The sequence below is a fragment of the Homalodisca vitripennis genome, chromosome 1 (genome assembly GCF_021130785.1).
Source record: "Homalodisca vitripennis isolate AUS2020 chromosome 1, UT_GWSS_2.1, whole genome shotgun sequence".
Taxonomy (NCBI): Eukaryota; Metazoa; Arthropoda; class Insecta; order Hemiptera; family Cicadellidae; genus Homalodisca; species Homalodisca vitripennis.
This window is the reverse complement of record NC_060207.1, coordinates 153757509-153784685: the sequence shown is the minus strand read 5'-3', so window position 1 is coordinate 153784685 and position 27177 is coordinate 153757509. Positions and strand designations below refer to the sequence as shown.

General features: G+C 32.9%; 1 protein-coding gene across 3 annotated transcripts; it reads left to right on the top strand.

The window, feature by feature from the left end:
- Nucleotides 1-208: 208 nt before the first annotated feature.
- On the top strand, nucleotides 209-26439 carry LOC124374186 (serine hydrolase-like protein). Of its 3 annotated transcripts, XM_046832450.1 has the most exons (3): nucleotides 223-757; nucleotides 11969-12820; nucleotides 26128-26439. In XM_046832450.1, the coding sequence occupies exons 1-2, from the start codon at nucleotides 697-699 to the stop codon at nucleotides 12811-12813; spliced, it is 906 nt and encodes a 301-aa protein (XP_046688406.1). In that variant the 5' UTR covers nucleotides 223-696; the 3' UTR covers nucleotides 12814-12820; nucleotides 26128-26439. The 3 variants fall into 3 exon arrangements, with proteins under 3 accessions (XP_046688412.1, XP_046688406.1, XP_046688402.1); XM_046832456.1 differs by lacking the exons at nucleotides 11969-12820; nucleotides 26128-26439 and adding an exon at nucleotides 4987-9902 and having other exon boundaries at nucleotides 209-757; XM_046832446.1 differs by lacking the exon at nucleotides 26128-26439 and having other exon boundaries at nucleotides 226-757; nucleotides 11969-12867.
- Nucleotides 26440-27177: the final 738 nt, after the last annotated feature.

The window sequence follows — 27177 nt, the reverse complement described above, 5'->3', positions numbered from 1 at the left end:
CCCACACGGGTTACAGATGACAGGGACAGTGGCTCGTGTATTTATTGACCATATACCTATTCGTTAATCACGATAACTTCTATAAAATTCGGACAGCTGTCTCACATACAGGCATTACTCATCTCCACAGCACTGCGTTGGTGACACAGTTCAGTGTGTCAGGAGGGAGGGTGCGAAAGACAGATAATGGTTATATAGATCCAAGTATTTTTCAGAATATGTTAAGAAATGAAAGTTTGAATTCGGTCATTTTATAAAATGAAATTGAAACTAGTGCTAAGTGTTTCTAAAATATAGTTGACGAAATTATGCGCAAGGCAAATAAACCAAGTATAAGTAGTTCTCGCCTCACTAAATTAAAACCTTGGATCACTCCTACGTTTGCTAACCAGTCTTCAGTCTGGTAATATCGATGAGCAAGGTATATCGAATCCTAACGTGTAGATATACAAGTATCGATATGAATCGAGCATACAAACAATCACAAACATACCACGACAGTATCGTTGCAGTAACCACGATGACAACGGGTTTTGTTGTAGAGTGAGTGAGAGATGGTCGAGGGGTTATAATTATATGAGTACAGTATTGGGAACTATTTGGCTGTTGTATGCATATAGTAGATCTTGGGATAAACAAGATCAATATATTTTAAAGCGGTTTAAATGTTAATGTGAAAAACTATCTGATCTTAAAATGCCCAAATCAAGAAAAGTCCTTGATATCTCTATACCAGTTCCTTGGGGTGTGATTGCAGGTTAGTAAATTAATTACTTGATAGCTATATGTTATGTCACAGTGACATTGCACATGTCAAGATGCCTAGTAGTAGAACATTTTTAATTTCCTATATGTCAGAATGGATAGTTAACCTCTAAAATGCTATCACATTGTGTATTGGTTATTGTTTACAGATTTACAGTTTATTTGATTTTAGCAGTGTGAAACTGCCACAGATTTCAATAATAAACAAAACTAATCCTCTGACATGAATCCTGGTTCATGAACTACTCCTGAACTACCACTAACCTAGTTCCTGAACTACCACTAACCTAGTACCTGAACCAGTTCAATTAATAAAACTAAATTAATTTTATTATTTGAAAAAAAAGAACAAATACAAAAAAATTTAGAATTTACTTAACAGGCATTTTAAAACCGGTGTTCATGAACAAAGTGGATAATTGTCACATAAACGGCCGGAGCGGCAAAATACGAGTTTCGTGTTATTAACTTATTAGGATCGTCCTACAGAACAAAACAATATGGTTTGACGGGGTGGAAATAAGAAATAACGATGTTCTAGAACATAAAAAATGGAACAACTGTTCAAGCGCGGAGCAATATTTCCATTTTCTACATCGACATCGGGCATCACGTGACCTTTTGTGACCATGATGCAATATGCTAATGACACAACTTTCTGTATCACATTGAAATCACAACACAATTTCAAAATGAAGCCAATCGTTGAGTTGAGCACATGCATTGAGATAAAATCAATTTGATAATTAACAGTTCAAAATTGAATGTCATCAAATGAAATTTTGCCTTGTACCTGTGGTGATGGTAGGTGACATTCTTTGGTACTTTGGGATTATACCGACCACATCAGTATAAAGAACACAAAAATATAAATTTATAGAAACAAACACAATAGAACGAAAAAACAACTCTTTAATTACAAACTTACAAGCATTTTCAGGTATTGTGATCGGTATTGTTGTCGCTGTTATCTTATCTTTCTCGAGAATCCCGATTACGGCAGGCCGGGCAGCATCAAATGATTATTTAAGTGTTTTGCATGGTACATAATTGCCTTTCCATTACAATTCAATTTATATTTATGATCAGCCCCTCTAGAATTTGATATTTTACTGATAGGTACTATCTCTAGGGATGTTTTTCTTTCGTTGACTTTTCTTTCCTTCGGTGCTGCCCCGCGCTGATGGCCGGAGGCACTCGCATTTTGGTTGGCGGAGTGTGATCAAGAATAAAAACAAGTTTTTAGTATTTTTCAATAAAGAGTTTAGTTTTTGTTTGGTAATGTTGTTTTTGTTGAATTTTTGTGTTTGGAGAAATGTAGGGGTAAAACACGGAAGTACAACAAAGCGACGCACCAGCTGAACTTGGCGAGACTCTGCAATCACGTTATCTACTAGACCGCTCGACTTTGACCTCTGTCTGAGGATGGGGAGGGGTTTGCGATAAGACAATTCCTGTTTTATATTGACGAAATATTGTTCTACGCTAATCTAGTAATCAGTAGAAGCTAAATGTAAAATAACGGTTCATGTCTGGGTGTGGTCGGTATAATCCCAAAGTACCAAAAGATTTATTATTACTGCCGTCATCTAAAATCGATTTGTTAACAGTGGCACTAGTGTACGGATCATCATCGGAGTACTATATTAGTAGCGTAAGAAAAGAGTTTGATATATATGAAAAAGGAGCTCTGTTAAAGTCGGAAATATGTAGGCCTATATATATGAAGATGAAGTACAAGGGGCCACAAAACCTCCAACCTGATAAGACTGGAGGATGTGAAATAAAACTTCTAGACAGAGAGAAGTATTTATTTATTTCAACGGCAATCACCAATTTTATACAAAAGTAACAAAAAATAATTATGGACAAGATGTACTAAAGTTTTCTTAGGAGCTAATAAGACAGAGAGTAAATAGTAACATACAACAAGGAGGCATGACCAGCAAACAACACAGGTAACAACTGTACAAGACTGGAAATTGTAAGGCTAGTAAACAATGTATAGCAATAGGACATAGAACATAGAGCCTAATGAGAGCTATTTAAATAAGAAATAACAACAATTAATTAAATACTATAAAGGAAAAACAGTAAATAAACTATATAAAAAGGACTAACATCAGTAAAGAATCTAAGATAACAGTAGGATAAACTAGAGTGGGATTGAGTTAACAGTGTATAGGGCTGCAGTTTTTATAATAACTAAGAAATATATATATATGTATACACATATATATATACTAATAACAATAGAAATATCAGGTAACAATAACAAGAATAGAGATTAGGTAAACCGTGAATAGAGCAACTATTTCAATTGATATAACTAACAGAAAGACTATAAATACCATGACAAATAAATATACAATAAACAACAACGGAAAGAACTTAAAACAGAAACTGAAGAGGAGGCACTGGCACTATAATGAGGGGAGGCGACGGCCCCAGCATTAGGTAACGTCACACAGAGCAATCACCTTCCTTCCCTCTGACCTCTGTCTGAGGATGGGGAGGGTTTGCGATAAGACAATTCCTGTTTTATATTGACGAAATATTGTTCTACTCTAATCTAGTAATCAGTAGAAGCAAAATGTCAAATAACGATTCATGTCTGGGTGTGGTCGGTATAATCCCAAAGTACCATCAATTGTCTTCCTGATGGTATCAAACAACTCAATGATAAAAAAATTAAAAGCTTGTCTGAAACACCACAAGGTGTCAAAGGCGTTTTACTCTATTGAAAAGATGATTTCTTGATAGACCGCTAAGATGGAAATTTTTGAAAACCATAAGCAACAGATTCTTACCTAACCGGGATCACTTCTGGCTGGTTTATACCTTCCAGTTGAACCTACCACTGGGCACAACAAAAAACTGATGTATCACTTAAATCTGGGCAACCCTATGGATGTCCAGGAGCGGCACATCACCAGCCGCATATGTTGAGATTCTTGGGTGCAAGAGTAATTCAATAGGTCCACCTATTGTGGGAGATGACTGTTGGAGTTTGGTGAGGTTCGTTCCCTAACTATCAGAGGTTCTTGTTAGCTTCAAGAAGGGTGTGCCACCCCCTGCCTGCTTTGACTGGAGAGGCTGGTTCAGAGCTGGCCTTCCCCTCTTCCGGGAGGACATGACTTTGAGATTAGTGAGCTAATAATTCCTCATGGATCTCGATAGGAGGCGACCCCTACCCCCTAACCTTACCCATCCTGAATATCCTGTCACTCCAGAAGCAGCTAAGGTTCTTACAGGACTAAGTGCAATTTATAAGCTTCTTGTCCTAAAGAAAAAAATCAACAGTAAATACCCCTGGTTCTGATTTATAACAAGTACTATATTGTTTTTATTTCGTCAAAACATCATGTAAATTATGTATTTCCTTAATTTACATTTTTAATACATGCAATATAATTATTAATTGTCTCTACGCAATAAAAATTATTGTTATTATTAACAGTCTGAAGAAACATGATCATTGATAAATTAATTTCCTACAATTTTAACTGATTAAGTAATCTACACTGAAACACATGGATAATATTATAAACTAAATGACCGTATTAGGGTTGAAAGAGGGGTAGTTGAGTAATAGAAGCCCTGATTATCTACAAGGCAGTTAGGCACTAGTACATGGGACAGGTTTTGATGTTGTACTGACTCAAATAAGCTATTAGGTGCAGATAGCACTGAAAACATAGATAACAATAAACACAGTATAAATGTAGGTATGTTGAGTTTAGCTCCAGTTCACACCTTCCTGATAGTGCAACATCTGTAATCTAACGCTGTCACAGACTCCTGGAATCGGTAGTTATGTTTATTTGAAGAGATCTAAAAAGGCTCAAAATGAACTCTACATAGTTTTAATGTCAGATATACCTACAGATATACAGTACAACATATAGTGTAATCTAGCTGAAGAGGTATTCTCATTGTTCCATCAGGTAAACAATTGAGTGCATTGTGTTCTAAGAGGAAGGTGAAATGGAGCTAAATTTAAAATTCACATAAATCAACCCTTCCCACCATAGCTATGTTAAGTGTAGGAAACTCGGTTACTCCACCTTGCTTTGAGATCAAGTTTAAAACACAGCAGTGCACTGTTTATTTAATTGAAAAATTAACTGATGATCTGGACATGAACACCATGAACTAAAAGTTAATTTTATTGTAAGGTAGAATTTTTTACTTGTTATTGTAACAATTTCATCCTTCTAGGCAAGACCTTTGGAGAGAAGAAAGACACTCCTGTATTGTGTGTCCATGGTCGAAACGATAATCTGGAAACATTCTCTCAACTTCTTCCTCTACTATCTGACAGCCACTATTATGTTTGCATCGATCTTCCAGGCCATGGAAAGTCAACTCATGCTGATAAGGGGTATATCCTGGATCTTATTTGGTACACCATGACAGTGAAAAGAATAGTAGACTATTTCAATTGGAGTAAATTATACTACATGGGCCATAGTCTAGGAGGGCAAATCGGTTTTCTATTGTCAGCTCTTTATCCTGAACTGGTTATGAAGCTAGTAGTGATTGATTCGTTCATTTACACCCATGTACCTACAGCAGAATTTGCAAGAGCTGTAAGAGATAACTTGTTTGAATCCACTTTGAAACTGGAGAAGAGATCTGGTTTGGATGAAGCACCAACATATTCATTCAATGAGTTTTTACAAAAGATGATTCAAACAAGGATGACAGAAGTAAGTCAGAACCAGATTAGAACGATGGCAGAACGTAACTTAATAAGGATAGGACCAGATCAATTTAAGTTTGGTAATGACCAGAGAAACAAAGTTGTAAAAATTCACTTTACTTCTGAACAGTTGGAGAGTGTAGCAAAAGTGATACGCTGCCCTACATTAGAGATCCTTGGAAAGAATTCAGCTGTTACCCAGCCTCTGAAAAACAAATCACCCTTGCGGAAGAATATTAATGTGCGTGTGCATGTTATAGATGGTGACCATGACATCCATATAGCTCGAGCTGAACTAGTCGCAAGACTCATAGTTCCTTTCTTGTCTGATAAAGTGATGAGTAAACTATAGTTATATATTGTGTCTATAACTTATTCAATTTTAATTTGCAAATGTGCAATAAATCACAATCTAGATACTTGACAAATGATCATTAATTTGGGAAATGGTGTGTGGGTTGTACTTTGAATGCATAAAGTTTATAGTCTTAGTTAATATTTTAGATTAAAATGTAGAAAATAATAATAATAATGATGAAATTTTGTAATTTTATAATGTAATAATTTTAAAAACATATATTTGCATAAATATGCCTGTTAAACAACATTGTGTATATATCATTTTATAAAATCATAGAAAACTATTTCTTGAAACATAATATTTAGTTGAAGTTTCAGCTTGATCCTAAGATTAAGCAAAGATGTGTGATATACAGAATATACTATAATTACCATTATAGTATTATTATGTGTTACAAAGAAAACCTTAATGGTGCTGGTTTCAATGTTATTCACCTAAAAAGCAGGTTTTTCATCTAATTTAAGGATGACCACTAAACAGTGAGTTCTCATGTCATACATTTAAAAATGTTATTTTTGCATGTGTGGAACCTTATGTTTTCACATACGTTTGCAAAAGTTATTATTTACAGTGTTGTAAACAGCCTTAATTTTATGATTTCTTCAAATATAAATGCAAAATATGCTTAAAAAGTAACAGGAATTTTCGTTAAAAACAAAAAATAGATTTGTTTGTTTATGAGGTGTTTTTTAAAAGTAAGAACTGTTTGGAAATAAAAAAGGTAATTATTTTTCAAAAATAATTTGTTCACTTGGAAGACCATACTTTACTCAACTTTTCACATAATTCCCATTAATATTAAGGCACTTATCATATTGTAGGACCAGCTTTTGTACTCCATTGTCAAAGAAGGTTGTCTGATTAGGCAATGCACCACACTCACGTACTGCATTGTATCATGATCTTTTATTGATTTCTGATAATTTAAATGTTTCAACACAATTTCATAAAGGACATTTCCTGAGAGCAGGAAACTCTTCAGATTAGGATGAAATCGTGAATAGTCTGTTCTCTTTCATTTTACAGTCCATTTTTAAATCAAGTCATCGATAATGACTAAAAGTAACCCACTTTGTTTTTCATCTTGAATGTTTATGTGACCATTTTCAAAGTCATCATAAACATCATTGAAATGGTGATGAATGTTAGCTGCTTTAAAGCCTTTAGTAGGAAGAAAACATATTATAGCACGCAGTTATAGAATCCAGTCGACGGGATACTCAATAGGTGGCGGCATTTTTAAATCACGCAAATAGATGTAGACTCGATCGGATGATTCTGTAATGGCGTCTGTGGATTCCCAACAAATGTAGCTACACTGCATTCATGTGATAAACGGCAACCGCAGCACTGCTGTGGTGTAAATTAAAAACCATACTTACCTTTAAAACACACCTCGTACATTAATGGTATCACGTAAATAGTACCCATTAGCTATACATACATTTGTGCCAGAGCTTCTTGCAATCCTCAGAACACTTTTCAATCTCATTCTTTGGGATAGCTTTTAGCTCTTTCAGCAATACACTTTTAATGTCATATATGCTTGTAAAACGACAGCCCTTTTACAAGGTTCTCTTTGTTTTTGGAAATAAAAAAAGTCACATGGAGCCATGTCTGGTGAAAAAAATTTTTCTACCATACGTTTCATAACCATACATAATATAAATTCATAACCATTTCTTCCACTTTTTTTCATGGGTTATTGATCTGCTGGGACGTCTGGAGCATTCGTCTTTGTAGACAGATCCGCAAGTTTCACAAAATCCCTCTACATAGTTTTTTTATTAGTTTTACTGAACTTAATTATCCATTTAAAAAAACTAATTAATTATATTTATTAGGGTAGTTACACAGGAGAATAGTTTCTCAAATCACTTTAAAAATTATTTATTAATTTGCAATTCAGAAATTTCAAATTAAATTGGACATAAAAGAACAATCCTTGTACGTATTAGATATTTATATTTAATTCACAAAACCTTACACAACCACTTTTGCTGTAAAAGTTTCCTCAATAAAAGGTTTTCTTCTTTTAAATAAAATTAAAGTTAACTGCTTGTTTCAAAAATAAAATGGAACTAAAAATTTAACTTAAAAAAATCAAATAAAATACCGTACTATTACAAATTTAATTTAAAATAAAATGTACTTTTCTCTATTATAAACTTTTTACTGTTGATACAGACTCATTGCTTAAACTGTAATTTAACTATGTTTCATCCAAATATATTTACTAAAAACTTTATATCTTTTGATGTATGAAAATTATTCTGACTGTTGTATACTATAAATGGTTATTACAAGTAACTTTTAAATTATATTACAAATGAAGACTTTACTTTGAGTATTATTTGCAACGACATGTACTCTCTTGAAAACTTGCATTAATTATTAGTAAATTCAAATCTTTCTATTTCCTTTTTGTATGAAATTAATTCAACAATCCTTGGAAAAGAAGCTAACGTTAGTTGACAACAAATCTATCATATGAAAATCGTAATTCAACTATAAAAGAGCTACTTAAACAAAATCCTGTGCAGACTTTTAGAGTAATAAGTAAATAAAAAAACCACCAACAATTAAACCGCAAAAAGAAACTCAAAAAGACGCCAAGATGTTTTTATAACAACCCCTTCCTCACAAAGCAGCTAACACTGATGCCTTTGATTGGCCTCTGACTATCCAATCACAAAGCCAGAGAGACTCGCTAATCCTACATCCGCGGAACCTTTCTTGAGAAATTACATGATTTATTTTACCTATATTTTGACATCAGTAATTCTAAAATATTTTGGCATATATTTTCTCCCATCAAGATTTAGCAAATAAATTGTAAATTGCCTATGTAGCGAATGCAATGCAGATGGCCTTCATGGTTATCTTTGAAACGTTTATGCATGCTGATTCAATTTGAATACAGGAACGTGATTATTAAAAATTTATGGCACCAAACCAAGCTTAGTTTGAATGATGAAAAAGTTTTGATAAGGTGGAATGCTGTTAAAAACTGTAGAGTCCAGTTGGTTTTAATATGTAAAAATGAGAAGCAGTACCACACATACAAACGCGCCTGCAGCGATTTTTGGTGTTCTCTATTTATAGGCTTAGAATGAAAGTGCACACAGTATTATGTCTAGCTTTGTTATGTATGAAAGTATAGAAAATAACGTAAATTTAGTAGTTAAAATGTAGCAAAATGTCTGTGCATGCATAGAAACATCACTACAGTTGACAACACAGTCTGGCTTCTAGCAGTAGTCACAACTTTTCCACTGCCGTAAGACTCAGGAAAGATATTTTATAATCAGACATTATGATTACCATGCTGTAGTAATGTATACAAATAACTCATAAAAAGTGTTAGATAGATAACTTTGTTTTAATTTAATTCTTATAATGTAGTTTGAATAATCCAGTACCTCGGATATCTGCATTTCAAATAATCATACTCATAGTGTCTGGTACAAGAAATTATTTATATTTTGTTTAATGGGGGTGGAATTGATTCAACAGAGAAAATAATTAAGATGTGATGTTCTGTAGGATTCATTTACTTATTCTGCTACTGAATTTTAAAGCGACTATGCCATGTGTTAGAGATGGAGCTGTAAATAAGGTTAGTTAAATAACATAATTGGTGGACCAAAATAGTTATAACCTAGATTTTAGGAATAATAATTACTTCAATTATAGCATTTATACAAGAAAAAGTTTAAAAAAGGGAAAATAATTCACCAAGAACCTACGGCAAATACAGAAGTTCCAACACTGTAATGCAACAAAATTTTTAAAATGTTGTACAATGCACAAGAGTATAGATGTGCGGGGTGAAAAAAATACCTTTACGGCCGAAAAGTGTTGACAAAGAAGATAAGCAAGATACATTGGTCATTTGGAAGAATACAAGAAGAGAACTGTATTTGTGCACTTTAAAAACTAAGAATATTTGTTATATGAAAATAACTTTTACTATTAATTTTGTACTGGGCAATTACTTTAAATTTGTCATTATTAGTTTTAAATTTTGTGTGAAGTAGTCAATTGAAATAAATCTTATCAGTAATGTTATATGAGTCATTATTTGAAAATTACTCATTATAAAAACGTAGTAAATTTATTTTTACTATAGACTTTTGTAGTGTACATATTGAAAGTTATAAATCTTTTTGTAAATAAAAGTATTGCAAACAAATACATTAAAAATGTTAAAAATTAAATATATAAGCTTTTTTATATTACTGAAACCCTCAAGTGCCAATGTAAATAAAGAGCAGCCATTTCACACCAACATTGTTCTGAGTCATTGCCATGCACTCAGTAAAGGACTGATTGGTTACAGACAATATAATGTGTTTAATATAACTATCTCTATCGTTAACCAACTTCTCAGGATTATTACTAAAAAAATATATCAAATAATATTCTTAAAATATTTTAAAATGATTTTTGCTGTTGATATTCACTATTTACAATAGCTGTTCATACTTGTACATACAGTCTTATCCAAAAAAATAAGAAGAACATTATACATACAAATAAAGAAAACAGTTATGTAGTCATACTATTTTTAGTTTATTTGTGGAAAACTCAACATCCTGGAAAAATAAATGTTATGGAGATGTTCAGAAGCAAACATTTGATTTATAGAAGGTAGATATAAATATCGCTTATCAGATATAGATATAAAGCCAGTTAATATCGCTTATCAGTTGATGTTCACTTAACTTTAGGCATGTTCAACTGTTGAAATTGATAAAGTAGTATAGAGAAGAACTATCAATTTTAATTAATTTAGTAGAAATGTGCCAATTGCAGTTACTCTCATGACGGATATTTTTGCATTTTTTCTAAAACCGGGCTAGGGAATTGAAAACCAACAAAATCTGAAAATTTATAAATTGTATTGACTTATGCAGTATAATGTGAACTTGTAAAACGATTACTGTCATTTGAATTAGCAAATTCACACTAAACTTGGTATAGAGACAATATTTTGCACATAGCTTGATGAATTCCTTAACCAATATCAAACAATAAAAAGTTTATGGAGTGGCATCCTGTCACTTTTTTTAAGATTTTACTTGACTACCCATTAAAGACCCTAAATAACACGTCTCTAAATAAATATGTTAAATCATTTCAAACAACTCTTTCACATGTTTTAATACCTCTAAAGTTATATGATGGCAGCTATTCCAAGTTTGGAAAAGGAATGGTTATATCTCAGTTATTGTAAAGCAAAACAGAAAGGATTTTTAAAGCTGTCACTCATTTATGAGAATGTCTGTATTTCAATTGAAATTAATATTTCGTAAGTTTTGAAATAGCAATTTGAGATATACATTTTATGAAAAATATATGATTACATGAAATCATTATAAGTGAATATCTTTGAAACATAATTTCTAATTAATTGTAGCTAAACCAAATCCACTAAAAAAAAAAAAAAAAAAAAAAAAAAAATATTTTTGTCACATAGGTTTTCAACATACCAATCCATTTTTGAGATATTCTGTAGAGTGATAGTCTTTGCTAATGTTCAGACAAATCCCTTGGATGGATACACTGTAATCGAACTTGATCTTGCGTATATAGAAATAAAGCTTCATGCAAAATTTAAAGTCTATGTTTTCAAGGTATCCTGTAGAGGACAGTCATACAGAAGAAGAATTTTACCAGCTCACCAAGTGTTAAACAAATATGGAAAACTCCAAGTTTATATATCGCACAATTTCCTGTGGAAAGTTAGGCTTCGATAATGCTCAGCCAAATCCCATGGAGGGACATGAGCCACCATCAAACTTGATGTTTCCTACGTAAAAATGAAGTTTCATGCAAAATTTAAAGTCTCTACCTCAATTAGTTTTCGAGGTATCATGTGAACAGATAGACAGACTAAAGTGAAATTGTTCAATTCCCCCAATGCTCACTTGAATGTAAACAACTTGAAATGTTTGTCACTGTCAAAGTCATAGAATCTGGCTTTGTAAGGGTAGATGTTTATCAGATGTAAATATAATATTATTATTGTATGGTCATGCTGCCTAAGTAATAGCATCTTTTCATCATTGTTTAACTTACATCTGTTTGAAAAACTGAGTTATTGACTATTATAATCAGTTGTTTATGTGTAGGAAAAACTGTTGGAGAAGAGAGTCCTATTCCAATTCTTTGTGTTCATGGAGGGAGTGATAACCTTGAGACATTTGCCCAGCTCTTGCCCCAGCTGCCAGCCAATCAGTATTACGTATGCATCGATCTTCCAGGTCATGGAAAGTCATCGCACGCAGACAAAGGATATATACTGGACCTGGTCTGGTATACTTTGGCAGTGAAGAGGGTTATTGAGTATTTTAGATGGCCTAAACTGTACTATTTGGGTCACAGTTTTGGAGGGCAGATTGGGTTTTTGCTCTCTGCTTTCTATCCAGAGTTGGTGTTGAAATTGGTCGTAATAGACACTCTGATGGATTACCATATTAGTGAAAATATAACAGCAAGAACAACTAGGCAGTATTTATTTGACACACTTTTAAAACTGGAGAAAAGATCTAATTTAGATGAAGCTCCAACTTACTCGTTTAAAGAGTTTGTTCAGAAAATGAAGGAAGCAAGGTTAACAGAAGTTGGTGATAGCCAGATCAAAGCAATGGCAGAGAGAAACCTCATGAAAATAGGTCCTGATCAGTACAAATTCAGCAATGACCAAAGAAACAAACTGTTTGGACCTATTTTCTTTACTTGTAAACAATTAGAAAGCATAGCTAGGGAAATTAGCTGTCCAACCTTATTTATTCTGGGAAAAGATTCAACGAATACCAAGCCTCTGGAAAAATTAAACCATACACCAATGAAAAAAATTAGGAATGCAATTTTCCATGTAATTGAAGGTGACCACGATATCCATTTAGCTCGGCCTGAAGCAGTTGCTCGTCTTATTGTTCCTTTTCTGTCAGGAGAGATTATAAGCAAACTGTAATTAACATGTAAGCTTGTGTTAAGAAGTTATTATAACTGATTTGTAAGTTTTAATTTAAGTTTCTTACTTATTGATGAAAGCTCATTCGCATTTATTTAACCCTCCATCGGGCGCTAAACGGAGTTTTCCTCCGTGTATTTTTTATTATTAAAAATAGTACTAATTTTCTGATGTTGGCAGTCGTGTCCCGCAGTGTACTTCACGAGCATCTTTCGGGGAAGCGAAACAATAGCCTCCCGCTTTTCTTTGTCAAAATCTGTCAGTATGAGGTCTACTTCCGGGCGAGACTGGACGATTCCTCCGTGAGCGCCCGATGTCGTGTTTGTAGTCCTTGGACGAAATCTCCGTGAGCGCCTTATAGTGTTTAGTTTTTATGGAGTAATAATCCGTGTGCGCCTAAATGTCTGACCTGTGATGGTTTCTTTTTAAGTTTTACAATATATTTTATTTGAATTTTGTGAAATGGAGAATGAAGACGAGAGACTTGTCAGTACAGTACCCGTGTGCTAGGGAACATTTCAGTACTATTTATGAAGTGAACATTGTCGTTATAAGAACCAGAAGGAAAATGTTTTGAAACTTTGTGTAGTGTTAAAAAATTTTTAGTAAAGAATAAATTTTGATTTTAGAATAATAATTGACATTACAATTGTATAATATCTCAAAAATTGAAGTAAGTTGTTTTTGTAAGAAGTTAAAAACTAAGTTAATTTCCATATATTATTACAGAAGGTTAAACATTTTTACAATTAATTGCATTATTCCTTAAAATAAATCATGTTGTTACTATACAATAACATTTTTTTAAATTTCGAAATTCTTAGCTATTTGGAAAATTCATTACATAAGAGAGTAATTTTTATTTAAATTCTAAAAATGAATATATTACATTGTAATTAAATCAGTATGAATATTTAAACAAATAAAAACATTTTAAACGACTATAATATCCATTATTCACTAACCTGGAGGAAACCTCCGTGAGCGCCTGATGGTGTTTCTAATTTTAAGCGCCCGATGGAGGGTTAATAATATATATATATATATATATATGGAATAATGTTTTTCCAGTTTCCACTTTGTTAGCAGCTATACACTATTTTTTTTTTATCCAAACAATGTTATCTTTGTTATCTTTACGATTATAACAAAACTTGATAAATGGGCCCAAAGCTATTATATCAAAATAAATTATTTTTAAAGTGCCGACCATCTAATTTTTGTTTTATAAAATATCTAATAAACCACTGTTTTCATCAAAAGTTTAAAATAACTTTTACTTTCCAAACCTTTTTCTTATTTGTCAAAATTGGTTAAGAAATATCTATTTTATGAAAGGTTTCATATTACATATTCAAACTAAATGGCCCATAATTTGACAGTATTTAAACAGCTGTTATTTAAATCAGCTGTTACTGTAATTAAAATGCAAAATGTAACACTGAAACTGACTATTGAGCCTTTAACATTTATTAAATGTAAACATAACCAAATTAACACGTTTGAAAGATTAGTTTGCAATCGGTAGTGTTATGGAAAATAACTATATATTAGATATAGTTTTTTTTATAACCAGTTAACACATTGCCAGACGGCCTGAGGGGAACATTTTGGACAACTACTTTAAAATTAATTCACTCCAACAAGTATTCCCTTCAGCTTGTAACTAATACAGTATTAGTTATTTCTTTTATGCAATTTATTAAACATTAAACAAAATTTAAATAGGAATTTCTTCCGACTTGATAAACCTTTTAAAATCCGGTTTGCGGCATTGTTTTCAGTTTAACTAGGACTTTAAAATGATGTAAATCTTAACAAAGGCTGTCATTAACCCTAGAACACTACCGTGCGTAAGTTTTACGTATATGCGTCATGTTTATAGTCACACCTACTCTCCCCCCCCCCCCAACCTTGCGGTTTAAGCTTTGAGCAGTGCTTCTACTGATCAATGGTCGTTCGTCCTCCGAAGTGTAAGGGTGTGTGTAGTTCTTATTCTTATCTCAATATTGATTTTTATTTAGGCTGTGCGTCAATTTTACGTAGCGATAGTGTTGCTTGATAAAAAATACGTATATTTTACGTATAAGTGTGTATAGTAAAATAAGTAACTAAACCTATTATAGGTTGTTTTTTGGTAAATAAAAGTCTTGGAGATAGTAGACACTTTGTAGGCTTTTTGGAAAGAATGAGTTTCTATGGCATTGTAGATATGAAGATAAGGTTAAGAAAACACCATGTATCACACATGCACGCATTACACACCCGCACACACACATCATCACCTTAAGTAAGCACTTAGGCAAGAAAATACACAAACACACTACACAGGCATGAAAATAAACCTTTACATAACCTAAAAAACTAAAATAAACATGCTACGTCAAATTTACGAATCGGTAGTAACAAAGGTATATCAAAATACGGTAGTGTTCTAGGGTTAAAGATTTTATTCTTACCCCCAACGGGCCTTCCCCTAAAGATGACATCCAATTGTACACAGAAAAGTAGTTAACTATTATCAATAACGGTATGCAAATTCGGTTGTGATATCTCTTGTCCTTTAAAAGTTATAACATTGTCCTACAGACTTAATCATCACTCTGTATATGTTGAAATCTTAATTATTTTAATCTGAACAAAAGATCAATTGTATTTATTATGTGTTCACATTTTGTTTGTAAATTATAATTATCTACTTTAAATCTTTCTTTTAGCTTTCAATCATATGTTATTAAATTTCTGTTTATTTACATTAGTTTGTTAGTTTAAGTTGTTTATCTGTAGTCGTAAACTACTTCCGGTAAAACTTAATAATAAATTACCTCAACATGTTAAGAATTTGAACTTACAAGCTTTTAAAAATGTAATTAAGAACTTTCTTCTACTGACTACACCCTACACATTAGAGGATTTTTTAAACATGTTAAACAGCTGTAATTTAGCATAATTTTCTGTATTTTGATATAGTCTATTGATTCTACTATCTTTCTACTATACATTCTACTACTTTAACGGCAATGAACAATTTGATTTGTAATATTATCTTTTGTGATAACGCAAATATCAAAATATTAAAGGAACTTTAATCAAACAAGTGTACCTCATATTTTTATATGTACCTAATATATGATATGTATGTGATATATCAGACTAAGAATGAAGGGTCACCTTTATGATTAAAAAAAAATGAAACAAAGCCCTTATTATATTAACTTATGGAAAAGTATACAAAAATTATCATTCATTGGTATAGCCTCTTTTGGATTAAACTGACAATCCGCAAACCCCACATTAAGCCTCACTTTATATTGGTGCTCCATAGATCATGGTTTATCCCACCGCAGAAATGGCTCTGTGTTTACCTTCCCTTAGCCCACCAACATTCCACATCATCTTTGCCAATTTTCCTGCAATATCTTTGCTTGGAGATGAAAGCTGCTCGTATTATCCAGCTATACTTTGAAGTGCTTCACCTTCACTTTCATTTGCTCCACAACTCCATCTATCTCAAAAGTTACATCTCTTATGAATCGCTTTCTCATCACCACAACTGCTTCAGTTTTTTCTGGTGCTAACTCAAGATCCCGAGAAGTCAACCACTGCCTAGCACTCATCTATAGTCAGTTTACATTTGGCATTAAGTCTTCTTCACTGTTGGTTGCAGTACAGTGCCAAGCTGTCAGCATCATCTAAAATGTCTCTTGCCCACTTTTGATGACTATGAATCATTTTGTAAGGTATGCCTGTATTATCCGTCCTAAGTACATTGAAATACCAAACTCCCACAGTCACTTTAAAATACTGCTTCATGACACTGTTAAATACATTTCTTACGTCTAACAGAATCAATGCAACTATTCTTTGAGCTTACTTGGGCCCATTAACTGCACTCTGTCAGATGTCAATGACTATATTGATACCCTCTTGCAAGGAGTAAACTGCAGGCCCTGTCCTGGCAGAGTTAAGAACGAACATTACTACTTATGTCTGGCACAATAAAAACACTACTACTTGTCAATCGTTAAAAGTTTATTATTAACGATGGATGATTTGAAAGGATAATAGGATTTCGGACATTAACCACTACATGTGTTTGACCTAGTTGTCTTCATATTGGCAGAGTACAATCACTCTTGAGTCTGACTGTTTTGTTCTGTCAGAATTGTGTGTGGCTTTCCTGTTCTGGCAGAATACAAACTCCACTCCACAAGTATGGATTTGTACTTCTAAGTAATGGCAAACACGAAGTGGTGGTGTATTGTAGACACAAACTTGCTCTGTACTTGCTCTATTTTATTTCTATAGAAGTTGTTCAGGCTGTTAGTTGCGATGGGCATTTTTTATCTTTAAGTCTACTCTTGTATACATACTATCTGCTTGAAAATTAAGCTACTGGATATCCCTTCTGCCCTTAACTTCATCCACAAAATAAGGTTCAATTGTCTCAACTACGACAAAGCTCTTTTCCCCTCACGTGTACTGATAAAAGGTTCTTGAAACTTAGGTATGGCATCACATTAGTGGAACAAGGCTGCATCTTCCAGAGTTCTTCTGTGCATATTCTGCTATACCAAAGTTATTATCATAGTCATTGTCAGAAGGACCAGAACTTGTTATTTACTTTCTTATAGAAGTGTTGCAATCCTTATTATAAATCAACATTTCCTTTTAAATATTGATCCAAATACAAATGTATAAGCATGTCAGTAGAAACATAAATAAATCAACGTGCTGTTGCATGTATGTTGCACCTCATTAAGTCTTGTACTTTTTTTTAACTGTAATAAACACAGTTCATGGTTAGAATCTGTGTTGGTACATTGCGTGTAGTTATTAATTATTTCATTTTACAAAGATTACAGTAGCTGGTCTGCTCCATTCAACAAAAGTACACTGGAAAGTTTAAATCATACACATTGGGCATTATATATTTTTTACTGGAATAAACCCTTTTAGATATTACTATTTTTGCCTCTGTAGTTAGTATATTGTGGTATTTTTATGGAAAAAGAGTGATCGGATTGCTTTCATGTAAATTAGTCTTTGTATGGTTGATAAATAGTACCAAATCAAGTGACAACAAAAGTAAAAGAAAAAGCTATTAAATCAAAGGAACTGCAGTAGATGAGTGTTTGTTCCTTCCTACAACAACGAATATTTGCCTTATCCTGCATCCAACTAGTTAATGTTTCCATTAGTGTGCATATTAGTTAGTTACTATTACATATGAATATTTATGTAGGATAAAAATAAGATTGTGAAGTAATTACTGTTATGCTTGTTGTTAGGTTGTCATGTCATATAGGTTAGGTCTAAGTATTGTAATTCAGTGCATTGTCTATCTATACCTATATATATTAAAGCGAAATACCACTTACTCACTCATCAGGAAATCATAGGCTTTTGACTTAGTCTATTTCAAATTTCACATCAGCAAGCTGGCGGGTTTTGGTATCATATACAAGGCATTGCAGTAGATAACATATCTCACAACCAGATTTCAGTTCAAAAAAATTTAATTTTCTTAATCCAAAATTAGAGCACTCAAAGCTTCTTTAAAATTAGTCATCACAATACATATCACAACATATTATAGTAAAGTATGAAATACAATCTATATATACAAAAGAAAGTTGTGTTAGTTACACTATTTATAACTCAAGAACAGTTGGACCGATTTTGATGATTTTTGTGTGTTTGGAATTGTCTTCGTCGGGAATAGGATAATTAAGTATTAAAATATCATAAAAGTTCACATGATTCCACCCCACTGGTCTCTAAAAGTTATGGAAATACCCGTAAGAAATGCATTGCAGCAAACATATGTTATGTGAAAGAGCCTGTTCAAATTTAATCAGCTGTTCTTTGTAAACATATATAATGCGACAAAAGAAATATATGTTTATATAATTTAATTACCATTTTAAATTTCCTTACATTTATAGTTTGAAAGTATAGAGTAAGCTTAAGAGAAACAGCAAATTTTGTTTAAACTGTTTCTGCAATCACTGTTAAGCATAGATTTTACTATCCAGATAATAAAATTCATATTTTAATTTTTTACAATTCAAAGCAATTATCTCTGCATCTCCAAGTCAGATATGTACATTATTTGCTATCATCATTTCGACATGCTTTCCATCGAACCCATCTAACCTGTGGCACAAATACAAGGATAATATGGCAGAAGATATTTTACATCAAATTCGTGTCAGTTCAAGAAATGCCGATCTTGAAATGAATGAGGAGATACATAATCGGGCCTTGCTCTTGATCGAAGACGTGTTATCTCATGTGCGTTAGTTTATTAGTCAGGTTAAGAATGCCAGTGCCAAATCGTGAAATGAATGACGCATTTAATCGAGAATTGGAACGGGAATATGATCACCAGGAATTAGATTTAGTAGTTCAAACGAATGTACCCCTGATGAATCCCCAACAAAAGGAAGTTTATGATACATTAATGAAGGCAATTGATGATGGAAACGGTGGTTTATATTTCCTGGATGCTCCTGGTGGAACTGGTAAGACATTCCTCATGTCAGTAGTTTTAGCCACTGTTCGTGCAAGATCCAACATTGCGGTAGCAGTTGCTTCTTCTGGAATAGCAGCCACATTGCTAGAAGGATGTCGTACGGCACATTCTGGATTAAAATTGCCGTTAAATCTTCAATCTATTGAAGAACGAACATGCAATATTACAAAGCGCCCCGCTATGGCCAAAGTTTTATCAGAATCGAAGATCATCATCTGGGACGAATGCACAATGGCGCATAAACGTGCATTGGAAGCACTTAACCGAACATTGCAAGATCTACGTAATGACTCGAGATGTTTTGGAGGCGCAATGATTTTGCTGTCTGGCAATTTCTGCCAAACATTGCCAGTAATGCCCAGATTGACTGCTGCCGACGAAATAAACGCTTGCCTCAAATCATCGAATCTATAGCGCTATGTTAAGAAACTTCAGCTGACAACAAACATGAGAGTTACATTGCTGAACAATACATCTGCTGAAGATTTCTCTGAGCAATTGCTGACTATCGGTAATGGTCGAGTACCTGTCGACGAATCAAACGGATTGATTTCATTTCCTCCGAATTTCTGTAACTTTGTCTCTTCGAAAGACGAACTCATCAACAAAGTATTCCCAAACATCATTACTAACCTCAAAAATAATGAATGGTTGAGTGAGCGAGCAATTTTGGCAGCTAAGAATAAAGATGTAGATAACTTAAACTACATAATTCAGAATGAGATCATTGGTACACTGTATTCTTTCAAATCTATTGACTGTGTAACAAATGAAGATGATGCCACCAACTATTCAATTGAATTTTTAAACTTCTTGGATGTACCTGGCTTACCACCACACAATTTACAACTAAAGATTAGTTCCATAGTAAAAATGCTTCGAAACTTAAACCAATCAAAACTGTGCAATGGAACACGTTTGGTGGTAAGTAAATTGATGAACAATTTGATTTACGCCACAATACTCAAAGGAAAATTCAAAGGTGAGGAAGTTCTCATGATGATTGTACATAAGTCACAATGCCAATCGTTGAAAGTTTGTGGTCTTAATCTCGAACATCCATGTTTTTCCCATGGCCAATTATATGTGGCATGTTCACAGGTCGGAAGACCTTCCGCGTTATTTGTTTTCGCACCTAATAAAAAAACAAAAAATGTAGTTTATCACAAGGTGCTACAATAAATAGCAAATAAAGAATCATTGAATAATTATATTTTTTTTTATTTACAATTATCCTAATTTAAAAAGTAAAAAATGTGATCATGTGATATTGCCTTTAAGGCAGAACAAAGTTCGCTAGGTCAGCTAGTATACAATATAAGACAGTTTTGTACATGACTGGATACCTAATCATTATAATATACCTCTGAGTTCAGAAATTCATACACTGAGTAAAAAGCTTTAGAGGTGAGCCATGTGGAAAGTTTTGTTTTAAAAGTTTGTTAATCTAACACTCTCCATGTTTCAGAGAGTTTGTTAAAGAACTTGATTTGTAAATATTTATGAGTCTTACTGCATTTAGTTAATCTAGATGTAGGCAGAACTAAGTTATTGGTATGTCTTGTGTAATAATTTTGTATGTCATTAAAGCTTGTAAAATCATCACAATTCTCTCATATATAGATTAAGGTTTTGAAAATAAAAATGCATGGAAGAGTCATTATTATTATTAATAAAATATGATTTACAACTATCCCTGTAACTCAAACAATTCAGGATTCTTATAGCCCTCTCTACGACAGTAACACTTTTTTTGTCCCTACACTATTATCCCATAATATATTTGCATACAAAAAATGAGAATGTTAAAAGCTAAAGTATGCAATTTTAATTAAGTTAATACTAATACAGCTCTTAAGTCTGCGTAATAGAAAACAAACTCTAGACAACTTTAAAATTAAATTATTTGTTTGTTTATACCATGTAAACTTATGATCTAAAGCAATACCTAAAAGCTTTACTTGCTTCGAAATAGTCTTTCATTTAAGTATTTCTTAGAGAGAATAGTATGCTTTCAGTTTTATTTTCATGAATTAAAAAAAACTTAGACTCAACTACAAAGAAGCTGCATTGATTGTCCTCTTGATGTTACCAAGAACAACGTCTATACAATTGCTCTTTACTATTATAGAGGTATTGTATGCATACAATACAGTATTACTACACACATTGATTGGTAAGTCACTGACATACAGAACAAATAAGAGGGGGCTAAGGACAGAGCCCTGTGGTACCCCAGCAAGAAATTCTTTTAAAGATGAATATTGCTAATTTTGAAGAATTGTAAGTTGTGTAAATTGAAGAAGTGATTGCATATTCCATAATATTGTAATTTATTCAATAAAATGTCATGAGTGATACTGTCGAAAGCCATGCTGAGGTACAATAGAGTAAATTCCATGTGCTCATGATCCTCAAAACTTGTAAGATCTGAGACACAACATTGTCCATCGCTTGAACTGTTCATTACCTGGTCTAAATCCAAATTGGCTATTCTTTATTATTTTATTTACATCTAGAAAATCCAAGTCTAATATTTTAGAAAAAACAGAAACAATTATTATTGTTCTATAATTATCTACACAGGATCTAGCTACCTTTTTTAAATAAGGGAATATTTTTTTTAAGATTTTAACAATTTGAAATTATGAGGATGATAAACTAAGATTAATAATAACAAATAAATGATATAATTATAAGAGGAGCAATGAATTTCACTATTTTATTATATAAGACAAAAATATCTTCTCATTTAGATGGGTTTAAATCTTTTCTATGTTACATGCTTGTTTTTCATTTTCTTGTTTGAAAACGAAACTGACAGGGGAATTTTTAGTACCTGTAAGGACTATGCTGTGACATTCTATTTTGATCTGATATTTCTTTATCAATATTAATGTAATGGTCAATAAACTGATCTGCAATTATCAATGGCCGATTATTATCAGCCTTGAAACGATTATCTGCTTCCACTTTTTTAACCTTCCGGGAAGCTAAACACTTATTATTGGCCTTATAAATAAATTCATCATTACATTTTATTTGAGCTTCTTTGATCTGTTCTCTGTACATTTTCCTTTCAATCATATGACAATTTTGTTAAGCTAAATTATCCTTATAAACTGCTATTTTTAATATATCCCTCAAATATTACCAATATTTCTTATTTTATGGAGAGACTCCACAAACCATTTGGTAATACAAGTTTTCTTTTTATTTTCCAAATTAATACTTTTAAATCATTGGAGCAAACAAGTGTTTACTTTTACTTTCCTAAAAGAGATCTGTTTCACTTGAGGGGCTACAGATGGGATTCTGTATTTATATCTGTATATTGAAATATTTAACTGAAACATCTCGTGGCCTGAAATATGCTAACTCCACATTTCATTTGTTACTTTACCTAAATTCGTAACAATATCGTCAACAGAACATTTTGTTTTCTTGAAATATTATTTACATGATATAAATTAAAAGATTTTAGTGAGTTAACAAGCATAGTTATTTTAACATCATTAACCTTTAAAAAATCTGTTTTAAAATCCGCTTCTACAACCATCCCTCTTAGATTTCCTATTACAAATAAAATGCAGCAAACATTCAAGATAAGTAAAACAAATGTTACTATTACTATCTGGTTTTCTATATAAAGAAATAAATGATACTTTAAAATTATTTTAAAACTGTATATACAAACAGCTTCAAGAAGTCTGGGAAAGGTCAAATGTGAGACATCCATTGCTTCAAAGTTAATATGATCTTTAATTAAAATAGAGGCCCCACCATAGGGCTCATCTCTACAATTGAAAACAACTGAACACATATAAATTTACTTCGTCCTTAAGGAATCAGTGTTTGTTAATTAAAACAACATCACAATTAGATTCATCCAAAACAATCGTTAATTTGTTTACTTGGGGACTCAGCATTGAGATGTAGCACATTCATGCACTTATCTTTACCAAACTTCTCATAACCAAGGCCTAGGTCGCTTCCATAAAAATTACCACTGTGTGAATAAAGGCTTGTCTCTATTGTGGTGCAGTTGCATCTGATGGCAGACAATTTTTTTAAAGGCCCACTTTACCTTTTCCCCATCTATGAGCGGCCCAGAGCTTGAAGTGAAGACTGCACAGGTACCATTGCAGCATTGGAGTCGGTGATCTGGATGTTAAGTGTGCCTTGGGCCTTGGGTCATAGACAGTTCCATCTTCATGGTCTTCTTCATTGCCTCATAGATCTGTCTTGCAAGTCAGTGCTTGCCACTTAATTTGAGTGCATGTCATGACGAATATGTAAATGCCTATCTGCATTACTGTCTTAACCAGAGAAACATTTGTAAACTCTTGACCAATAACTAATTTTTTATGAAATTTTCTAATTTCATTGTTAACACACAACGAAGATTTTAAGCCATGCCTAATGGGTAAGTCTAGAACCATTATATTTGTCCAGTGCTCTCCCAATCACACTGACTGCATTTTGAGCTTCATTTTTAGAAACATCATTAGACTCATATAATATGGTAAGCACATCATGACTCAGTTTTTCACTATCAATGTTGTCAAAATTCAAAATCTGCTCACCTGAACCTCCCGTCCTAACAAAACCAACAGCATCTAATAACTCGGAGTGCCAATAACAAAATTTTAAATCACGACCATGACTATCAGGACATAGAAGCAAGTTTTGTTTACTTTTGTTACTTTCTCTTATATAAATGGTGGTGAGATTGTAGAAGTATGTTTTAAGTATCAGATATGATAATACAATCAGAATTCAGAATTGTTTGGAGCACTTCGAAGTAGTTTTTTTTAAGTGAAATCTAAATTTACTGCTCAATAAATAGTTATAATTCAATATAAATTATTAATTTTAAATATAATGAGCTTTTACATTTATACATCTTTTCAAGTAGATTCAAACAAACAAACTGCTTTTCTGTCTCATACAAAAAATTTTGGTTAAAAAAACTTCACTTTTTGAAATAACTTAAGTACGTACTTTAACTTCTAAGTCATTTGTATTGTGACTGAAAGAAAGAACTGTCATTATTAATGTTACAGCCACGAAGACATTGCATACCATCACCGTTAACAAATGTATGTATGTACCAATGTAATAATGCATCTTCAGTTTAATATTTATTGTTGACGCTTACACTTAAAATTTACCTTTATTCCAACACCGCCCGAATGCCTTTAACAACCGTATAAAGTGTACTCTTGACCTTGGTTACCATATTTTCCAATGTGTTGGGTGTGGAAAGAGTCACTAAACCATTTGACGTTGATACATGATCCTCATTTTCATCTTGTAAAACTAAACCACTAACAGCTAAAAATCGTACAACAAGAACTATTCTTGAGAGTATACTTTGCCAGTAGTTTACCTCTTCTTCATACATTGTAAACATAATTTCATCAACCTGCATTAATTGTTTTTGTGTAGTAATTAATTTTTTATGTAAGAATATTAGGCCCATGATCGTGAGAACGTTCATGATGTTTGTACCTATGCTTCCAATCATTAAAACCAGTATACAAATGTGTATGCATTATTTAGTTGAAATAAGAAGCATTGAATACAATAACATACTTTCCCAGTTGTCTATGGGTATAATGACCAATCTCTTAAAATACACTTCCATTAGGAAGAATGCTCTTAAATATATTTTGAGAGAATGGTTTTTACCATTGTAAGTTCACAGAGATTAAAAATATCCACCATTATTTTTTGTTCTGGACAATTTTTAATAGCATTCTTAAGTACTGAGTTGAACTTGATATTTTAAGTGACAGGATCATCTATAGAAAAGAATTAGGTTAGCTCAGCCTGTGATTGTAAACTTGTTGCAAATAACTGCTGCAGAACTTCAGGATTATCATTCAGTTTAACATTAACACGAGACAGATCAGTTAATTTCGATGGTCATTGACAAAGCGAATGGTCTTATTGAGTCATCATGGAATTCACAGGTAGGAGTTGAATGAGTGAAAGAATGTTCCTACTTTAAGCACTTTTTAAGTACAAGTCAATCACTCTGCATTAGTAGTGAGTATTCAGCACTACTTACCTTTTTACTAATGGTAACATACTCAAAAACAGGTCAAAATTACAGAAGATAATGAGATGAATAGGTGAGGTTATTTGATCAATGAATGGACTTAATAATAAATACGCACAAAACATGACAGGCAGAGCAAAAATGATATACTGTACTGGCAGAGTGTGACCAAAGCCACCAACTGCCCGACACCCGGACACAGTCTCCCTCTACTCAATCTGCCATCCTCAGATTTTCGGATCTCAGTTCTAGAAATTCTATAATAATTTTCAGTCGATTAGGACTTCATTTATATACGTACATTTCCTTTTTTTACATTTTACTGTATGTCTCAGCATCTTATCCTTCATGAGAAAGTGTAATTTGGAATTTACAGGCACATTATTCTAAAAAGTTACCAGAAGTTAATGAGTATGATGGCATTGGTTCGTATTGTACAACGTGGTATATATTCGTAAAAGCTTGGTTAGTTTAGAGTGACATGGTGTTGTGGTGAAGAAAAGTCTGTCCAAAGTGAATATCTGATCTCTGTTCTGAAGAGCTAAAGAACGGGTTCTGAAGAAGCCGTGTGTTGCTTTCCACTGTGTAACTCAGCATTAACATTTTTAATCACTGTTTGAGTTCCTGTATTTTTCCCCTTGAGGGTTATTTTCCATTTTCAACTAAATAACTTTCTTAAAATCTTAGTTCAGAGATAACATTGTTTCAGGGATACAATGGAGAAATTACCTGTCGAGATGGTGGAAGAGATTTACCACTATCTCACAGTCCATGATCTGATCTCCTGCTCTACTGTCAGCCGGGAATGAAAATGTATCTTTGAAGACAACATGCTGTGGAAGTCACACTTCTGCCAGGACCTAGAAGAATACTTGAGGATCTCGCCTTATACTGTGGAATAGTCCATCCCAAGCCAGAGTCCAGCAGCCCCAGTCCTGTTTGCCAGTGGCAAATGGCTTACATGCGGCAAAACCACTTCTGTAACAATTGATGCACAATAAAGTACAATTTACAAGTAGTATATGATCATGCTTATGACGGATCCACCTTTCATACAGAGAGTCCCTATTTTACAGTTGATTTTTCAATGAATACTATCTGGTTAAAGTTTCTTTGCAAAGAATTGAACTTTTGGATTTGAGTACAGATCCAGTAATGAAAGTTGGCAAAGCACCACACATCTTTCCATATTTCTGAGTGTCGGTATTGCTTAGGACAAGGTGATTCTTAGCAATCAAACTCAAGTGCAGGTGTTCAAGATGGATACTGAGTCAGAGAGTCATTTGGAACAAACAATTTTTTCTATTTTGGCAAGTTTCAGAAATCATGTGACGGTACATGGAATTAGTTACAAAAGCGTTTTAGTATCAATCTCACTTGGATCGTTTTTATATTGATGCAGTAAGGAACAATTCTATTAGGTTCTTCTCTACCTTTCACAGGAAATTCTCTTCTTCATGTATGGGATCTGGAGACTGGATTGAAAATAAGAGAAGAAGTGAGCCTTATGGGAATTGTTTCAAGAATCTACATGGTGGAAGTCTCTAACCATAGTCAAGACCTTATTATGTGTGGGCCCTGTGCTTCATGAATAAAAAGAACTTAATGAGGATTATTTTAATTGCATCTATAATTCAGGTTGACTTGCTTTTTATCCATTTATGAAAGCCATTACTTATAAAACAATTCTTGTATTAAAAAAAAAACTATTTCATGTGTTGCAATAAGCGAAAGCTTACCATCCACTATTATAATAAAT